The sequence below is a fragment of the Scomber scombrus genome, chromosome 18 (assembly GCF_963691925.1).
Source record: "Scomber scombrus chromosome 18, fScoSco1.1, whole genome shotgun sequence".
In the NCBI taxonomy this organism is placed as follows: Eukaryota; Metazoa; Chordata; class Actinopteri; order Scombriformes; family Scombridae; genus Scomber; species Scomber scombrus.
Window position 1 is genome coordinate 22551684 of NC_084987.1, and position 8289 is coordinate 22559972.

The 8289-nt window shown below is 39.2% G+C and overlaps 1 protein-coding gene across 3 annotated transcripts; it reads right to left on the reverse strand.

The window, feature by feature from the left end:
* Positions 1-412: 412 nt before the first annotated feature.
* gcdhb (glutaryl-CoA dehydrogenase b) lies at positions 413-7164 on the reverse strand. Of its 3 annotated transcripts, XM_062438752.1 has the most exons (12): positions 7017-7164; positions 6008-6123; positions 5690-5722; positions 5447-5587; positions 4746-4808; positions 4200-4370; positions 3880-4009; positions 2704-2920; positions 2437-2540; positions 2121-2246; positions 1623-1783; positions 413-1310 (listed from the first exon to the last, which is right to left on the reverse strand). In XM_062438752.1, exons 2-12 carry the CDS (start codon positions 6108-6110, stop codon positions 1237-1239), a joined length of 1323 nt encoding a protein of 440 aa, XP_062294736.1. In that variant the 5' UTR covers positions 6111-6123; positions 7017-7164; the 3' UTR covers positions 413-1236. The 3 variants fall into 3 exon arrangements, with proteins under 3 accessions (XP_062294736.1, XP_062294738.1, XP_062294737.1); XM_062438754.1 differs by lacking the exons at positions 6008-6123; positions 7017-7164 and adding an exon at positions 5839-5985; XM_062438753.1 differs by lacking the exons at positions 6008-6123; positions 7017-7164 and adding an exon at positions 5806-5985.
* Between the last annotated feature and the right edge of the window lie 1125 nt (positions 7165-8289).

Genomic DNA, 8289 nt, shown 5'->3' on the forward strand with positions numbered 1-8289 from the left:
TCTCGACTTCATATCTTCTCTGTTGAACTCATGACAAAGGCACGAGCAGATATGATGACAGGGTTCAAATTGCAATCGAGCGAAAGGAGGATTAGCGGAGGAGTCCTCGCCAACGACAACATGACGGCAGCTGACAAAAGAATGGCATTTTGATAAGGGAGAAGAAAATGCAGGAATGAGGTGGAGTAGGATAAAATATTTGCAATCCTATACAGATCACAATTCACAGCGAAGGTAATTCTACAGCACGTAGCGTCATGTCTAATTCAGAACCGTCTAATCCAACCTCTTCATTTTAATCTTTACAGCAGTGGTGCAGGTAACAGCTGTGTTTGTGGTGATTTGTGAGACTTCAATGATGATTTCTCTTTAAATTGTAACAGAAAACAACCACAGTAAAAACAACTTGGGATTCATTGATTTACGCTGTGATTTTAATCCACAACTAGCATTCTGACATTCAGTGCCACAAGTTCATGATTACACCTTTAAACCATTGATAAACAGAATAAAGCCTCATATTTATGGAGGATGTAAAAACAGCTCCTAACCTTATTAAACTTACACTTCATTCCACCTGAAGACATTCGGAATACTTTAAACTTTTATTTATCAAAGTCTTTGACCTCTGGTAAACCATGCAAACTTATGACATCATCGTGATAGAGCAGATAGGCAGTGAAGTGCTAGATGTTGTGACACCTGACAAATGTGGGGTCAGATAAGTACACAAATCTTACAGCAACATTTGCATAACTGGATCCAATTTTAAATAACAACGCTTCACAGGCAATTCCAAACAAGTAGTGTTCATTAATACTTTGTTGTTTTACGTTTACAGTATTACTGTAGATCTGTATTATCTTCGTATACAGTGACACATCTGCAGCAGCACATCTGAATCTTGACCTCTTAAACCAACTGTTGCTTCACTTCAGAAAATGACCATTTAATACATTTTTATTTTGTCTATACATCCGGGAGTACTGAAAACCTGCTACAGTGTTGTGATTGAGAGTAGAAAAATAGCCCTCTTTAAATTTTAAAAAACTACACCTGAATTAATTAATTACACTCCACAAGTTTCTTTCGAAATAAAGCACTCGGAGAAAACAAACATTCCAACATCATTCAGATGACAGTTCGTCGAGATCATCTGAAAACTGCCGAGTTGACATGCGAGTTACACTTTTTGACTCCTGTTGGTCGGGAGCAGCCGTACATGAGGGGTCGGATCTATTTGCCCACAGTGAAGGACTGCAACCCAGTGATGGCTCTGCCCAGGATCAAGGCGTGGATATCATGAGTACCTGGAGGATGACACAGTAAAAACAGCATGAACAGGTGCAATTGGTGTGTGTGTGTGTGTGTGTGTGCGTGTGCGTGTGCGTGTGCGTGTGCGTGTGCGTGTGCGTGTGCGTGTGTGTGTGTGTGTGGGCGGAACACAGATGGCTGCTGCTGTTGTTGTTGTGAGAGATGAACAACCTCTCTCGGAAAACTATGCAGCAGTTGTGAGGCAATTTAGTTAAAAATGAACTTTAAATGAGTATCTGTGTAACTACAATGCACTCAAACACACTGGTTTCTGTTAAGAACTCCCTCCTCCTCCTCCTCCTCCTCACCTTCGTATGTGTTGACAGCTTCCAGGTTCATGACGTGGCGGATGATGTGGTATTCGTCTGCGATGCCGTTTCCTCCCAGCATATCTCTGGCCTGCCTGGCGATGTCCAGAGCTTTACCACAGCTGTTCCTCTTTAGCATGGATATCATTTCGGGGGCCGCTCTGTTAACAAGTGTGAATTATTATTGTGACAGGCCTATGCTCAACATTTATGACACTACTTCTCTAAGGTCGAGTCCAATCACACAACTAAAACTTGATTTTGTAACCATTCTTTTGGTTACATAACTGAGAACCAGATGGGGCAATTATTTTTCCTTTTTGACCGCACAGAAGGAGGTCACAGTGAAGTCAGCTTCATAACAATGACTCAGGACTTCCTCAAAGGCACTTTGATAACAACACAACTGATATACAGGCTTGGACCCATAGATAAGTGCCAATAACATGTCAAACCCCATCTAAATACACTTCAGTTAGAAGGCAATGTTGTCTTTACTTTTTCTCATCGATGAGTCTCCCCAGCTGCAGACAGGACTGTAAGCCAATGGTGATCTCTGTCAGCATGTCTGCCATTTTCTTCTGCATCAGCTGATTTCTTGCCAGTGGAACGCCAAACTGGATTCTGTTGTTTTAAAGAGAACACAGACCAACACAAATAAATAATCAAATCCATTTAATGACATGAAAAAAATCCTCTGTATTTTGTTGACAAAATTGAAGCGCCTGTGCAAAGACTTTCAAATCTCGTACTGAACATAGAAATGATGTTTCTATGTGACATTAAAGAAACGCTCCTATGTCTGATATCTGACCTGTCGAGTGTGTACTGACGAGCCGCATGGAAACAGAACTCTGCAGCACCCAGAGCGCCCCAAGCAATGCCGTAACGAGCATTGTTCAAGCAGCCAAACGGACCCTGGAAGCAAAGAAAAGAGCCCAATGAGCAATTTCTACTGTGTGTAAAGTGTTCACACGAAGCTAAATACCTAAAAGAAACTGTACTATACCAAAAGAATGTAACAAAGACTACAGTGATTTCTTACTACGTCCCAGAATGTTTATAGTTTCACTTCACTCACCGCCAGGCCCGAGACATTAGGCAGCAGGTTCTCCTCAGGAACCTCCACCTCGTCCATGAGGATCATACCGGTAGCAGACGCTCTCAGGGAGAACTTTCCCTCGATCTTTGGCGTAGAGAGGCCCTTCATGCCGCGCTCCAAGATGAAGCCGCGGATCTTCCCGTCCTCACATTTGGCCCAGACTACAGCGATGTCTGCCTCTGGCGAGTTGGTGATCCTGGAGGTGGAAGATTTAAACTGTGACTGTGCAGTACAGTGTGATGGTGGGAACTTATTTCTTTCACATATGAACAGAAGACATCAAACTGGATCAGTTATCAGAAAATGTACTATTAGCTGAATATGTTCAGTATATGTTGTTGTGTTACAAAATAATTATGACAACTTTTGTCTAAGACCTGTAGTGTACATGATTAACTTGTTTTTATTTACAAAATACTTTAAAACACAATTATTAAAAAAAATAAATATATATATATATATGTACAATGGGTGAATCCTTGACCCTGGAAAAAAGGCAACATCTGTGTGAGTTTCATGGTGTTTTAACTGTGAAGAGCTCCACCTTGTGGACATTTAATAACATTGACTCCTTTGGCCACAAAAAACCCCCAAACTTTATGTTGGAAATTAAAATGTTTCACATAAATTCCGACACGATATATAAGATGAAACTAATGTCAATAAAAGAAAGAATCTGTCCATGGTTGCTGTGTATCATGCAGTTTATAGAGAACTACCTGATATTAACATCAGATTATTGGTTTATGCAAACATCATTATTATTATTATTATTATTATTATGATTGTTATTCAGGTAATTACAGCCATGCTGGCACATGATTCAACATTTATAGAGTATAATAAAAGTGTGCTTTCAAGTCATGCTGTTTATTGTTTGCAGATTGCTAATATTCTCTGTAACTGTAGGGCAGTTTCGGTGAAAACTATCCTCTAAATACAGAACTGAAAAAAAGAAGTTTAATTTTGCTTCCTTCAATAAGAGAACATTTAGATGTTGAGTCTGAGATTGAGAGCAATTGATGTAATGCAGTAAGTAAATTCCCAACCTGCAATGACAATTCATTCTCCTGAAATGATCTTGAGAGAATACAATGAAATTTGATTGCGATACTGTTTATCATCTTTATTATCATCCAAATATCTGCTACTCACCAGGTCTTTGAGCCAGTGAGAGTGTAGGTGCGGCTGGATGGGTTGTATTTGGCTCTGGTTTCCATGCCGCTGGGGTCGCTGCCGTGGTTTGGCTCCGTCAAGCCGAAGCAGCCCAGGATCTCTCCACGAGCTGGGGGGGGGGGGGGGGGGGGCAACAGAGGAGGGTTATTACAGTCTATGAATAACTCACTTAGGAAGAAACCAAGAGCTCTGTCTCTTTATTATTGGGTTTTTAGGGTTAACGCAGACCCTTATATTTTACCCTCAGCTCACAAAAACTGTTATTGGATAACATAGTGTTGCTGTTTTCTCCCTCTTACCCAGTTTGGGGAGGTACTTCTCTTTCTGCTCCTTTGTGCCGTACGCGTTAATGGGATGCATGACCAGTGATGACTGCACACTCATGACCGAGCGATAGCCGCTGTCCACTCTTTCTACTTCTCTGGCAATCAAACCATATGCCACGTAACTTGTCCCAGCACAGCCGTAACCTGTAATATCAAACACAAGAAGATACGTAACTGTCAGTGTTATTACATAAACAGTATGTAAAGCATTAAGTTAATTTAAGTTAATAAAGTCAAATATAATGCACTGAAACTTTCATGGATTTGTCACAGGCACACTTGAGAGATTTTTCAAAAACAAACAATACACACACACACACACACACACATATAAACACACACAGGTCCAGTGTACAGATGATCAAAGTCCATACCAGGCAACATTTGGCTGTCTTACAAAAGATGTTGAAACTTTATAGCTCACAATAAACACAGCTCTGTGGTTTGTTCTGTTTAGGTCAACAAAATAAGATTCATGGGATCATACTGTGTGTGTGTATTCAACTGAAACACACATACCTTTAATGGTTGGGCCCAGGACACCCAGCTCCCCCATCTCTGACACAATTTCTCTGTGGAACACTGAAAGAAAATGACATGTGGTTAGAGCTGCGACTAAAAATTATTTTCACCCACGATTCAACTGTAGATTATATTTTATATATATATATATATATATATATATACATATATATATATATATATATGTATATATATATATATATATACATATATATATATATATATATGTATATATATATATATATGTATATATATATATATATGTATATATATATATTTATTCAGAAAATAGTCAGAAAATGCTGCAAAACATCTTTAAATGTCTTGTTTTGTCTGACCCAAAATCCAAAACCCAAATATATTCAGCTTCCTATCTCATATAACAAAGAAACGCAGCAAATAATCACATTTGAGAAGCTGAAAATAGGGAGCATTGGCTATTTTTGCTTTTTTTTTTAAACAACAAAGATTAACAGATTAATAAAATAGTCTATTATTTGCAGATTTTGTCAATGGACTAATCAAATGATTGCTTCAGATCCACATTAAGTTAAGTTACAACCAAGAGCTTGTTAACAAACGGACACAGTGGTAACATTACTGCAATCATACATAGAATGAGCACTTGTAAACATAAGTAAAATGAAAAATCAAGTCATAAATTAGGGGCTCTATCTTGTGCATGTAGGAAAACAAACCTTCATTTCTGTTTGCCATGATGATGCGAGGCATGAGTTTCTCTTGGCAGTAGGTTTTGAAGGAGTCTCTGATCATGATCTCCTCCTCTGTCAGCAGGCCCTCCAGGTTCAGGGCGTCCCGCCAGTCGAACTGGACTTTAGCTGTCAAACATTATAAAAATATATTTCGGTGAGAGCTTCAGTTTCAAAACATCTTCTCGTACTCAGATTTCGTAATAATAATAATAATCTGTCAACACCTACGTGCTTTGGCCTTCTGCTCGGTCTTCTCTGCATCTGTGGAAAGACAAAACAGAAAAATGATTAATATTATGCTGAAAGATACAAATCTGTACTCTTTTTTAAATAAAAATACACACTTTTTTGTTATTGATATGAATGTACTTCTCTTCATCTTCATCACATGGCTGACTGTAGGCTATCTTATCACACCACACACCAATGCCACTGATTATACTGAAATGCTGAGAGCTGCAGCTGAATGCTTTCATCTTCAAGACCGTCTGGATGGAAAAACAATAAAAATATTATCTGTGACTAGCACGCAGTCGCAGTACTCACCCCTTCTGGCAGGCGCTGCAGTTCCCTGCGCTCTGGAGACTGATATCATGGCACATCTCTGAGGATTGACCATGAGACGGCATGCAGCAGTTCTCAATGCCATGATGGAGATTAGTCTGTAAAATAAAAACAGGCAAACATTTGACAAAATGACGTCAGTTAACATTGATTTGAAAATGGTTAATGGATCAGTGTATGGCTCTGTGACTCTGAAATTGTATCTACTCCTTCTCCCTCTTTAAAAATCTCTGAATATGCAAATATATTCCAATATAGAAGTCTAATGCTGGACACAGGATGTTAAATATTTAACTAGGATTGGCTCCCAAAGTACAGATGGGTGACAAATTGAAGGAAAAACTAACATAAAGTGTCTTAGTAAGGTGTTGGGCCACCACATATTTCATCACTCAGAACAACTTCGTATTGATTTGCAGTGACTTAACAGCAACTAAATGTCATCCACAGCATAACAGAGCCACCAGCTCCCCTCACTGTAGGGGTCAAGCATTCAGACATGTACCGGTTTTCCCATTAATTTGTCACCAGTCTGTAGTTGTGATGTCACAAATCACTTAAAATCACATCAGATGATCAGCTGAATGTGAAAACAGTCATCTAGTGTCAAACTCTGCACAGTGGAGCTCATACATCCAACTTTTTAAACTCTACCTGACTTGACCTGTGATTGAACGCATGTCATTATTATCTGCAGTAGCTGTCATACATTACAGTGTGTTATTAATTTCTGTGTCATACTTTACACATGAATACCTAACCAGGCAACCTATCACAGTGTCCAACCAACAGATCAGACAGTAAGGTATGCAGCCAGGCTAGGCTAGGTTAGCTCAGCTAACCTGTGTGGCCTTAAATAACACCTAACAGCGCTAGCTCACGATAGCTAGCTGATAACATCAGATAATATCCAAACGACTATAGCGACATGTGTTGTGTGTGTGCTGTGTGTTAAAAACCGCGGTGACAGCTGTGTATAAAGAGTATTTACCTGTCCTTGTCCTGGCTCTGTCTGACTCCAGTTGACGCTACAGCGACTCTGAACGTCAAAACACAACTGACGTCATCACGTTAAGCACTCTCAAGCGGCGTGCGGCGTCATGATTGACTGCGCCATGTGCCAGCTGATAAACAGTGGTCAACTCTTCATGTACGAAATCAAACCTTTAGTCTATGTTGAGGCAATACATGTAAAATATGTGATTAAGACTTTAAAATATAAGTGATCTCTTTGTTTGTGTCCACCCATCATCACTGTACATGGCTGCCTTTAGACTCTAAAGGCAGCCATGTACAGTCTAAAGTTTAGAGGATACTCCAGCTACTGCCAACCCAACCACTCTGATTGGCTCATTAGCAGGGGCGTGAGTCATGGAGGCATGGCTTGGCTATATTCATGTTTCAGTTCCCAGAATAAAGACAGCCGTTTTTTTTCGGGGAAGGATGATAGTTGCTGCCAACAGCTTCACAATAGCCTTCAGACACAGTAGACACAATAAATGTTTCAGTAGTTCTCATACCAGTACTCCTGTCAGCTGGATGATGTGCCCTCCAAATTATGTTAATTTGTCATTAACAGAGCCATCCAAGATTTTATATAGAGTTGCTACTGACAATATTGCTCGCAGTATCAATTTTTTATGTTTTATTTTGATAAAAGGCAATATGGCAAATAGTACCAGCAGGGTGCAGCATTCAATAAAGTACAATTCAGTTGTGGTTTTATTGTAGGAAGAATAACATCAGTTTTACTGCAGCCAGTTGTGCCAGTGTGTTTTTGAAAAAAAGTAATAAAAGGATATTACATTTTAAAAATGGAAATAAAGGTGGGGCCATAAAAAAAAAGAAGAGAACTGGAGATTTGTTTGAATTAGTGGTGGAAAGTAACATTTGCTGCAGTTCTGCACAGCAGAATTCAATTGTATTTCCATTTTGTGTGACTTCTTTATTAGATTTCAGAGGGAAGGACTGCACTTTTCTGTCACACAGCTCAGTTACTGTTCAATTTGCAGATTAAGATTCTGAAAAAAGAATTGCCGGGGTCTGACTGATTCTGTCGGAGTGTAATGAGTTTAACGATTCTGTCTGATATCAGGCAAGAAAAAACATATAGCGAGTACATGAAATTTGATGTGTTGTTAAACTGGCCAGCAGTGAAAAGAGTTGGCTCCTTGGCAACTCATTCAGCTACATTGAAATGTTTCTCAATTTATGTGATACTGCATCAGAAATAAAAATCCAACTTAATATAAAATAATGTACCT

Bases quoted from the DNA above. Each gene is read 5' to 3' on its own strand.
- gcdhb (XM_062438752.1), bottom strand. From the start codon at position 6,110: ATGGCATTGAGAACTGCTGCATGCCGTCTCATGGTCAATCCTCAGAGA. The intron at 4,371-4,745 runs GTATGTGTGTTT...TTGATATTACAG, and splicing joins CCTGGGCCCAACCATTAAAG to GTTACGGCTGTGCTGGGACA. The intron at 2,247-2,436 runs GTCAGATATCAG...TTAAAACAACAG, and splicing joins CGTCAGTACACACTCGACAG to AATCCAGTTTGGCGTTCCAC.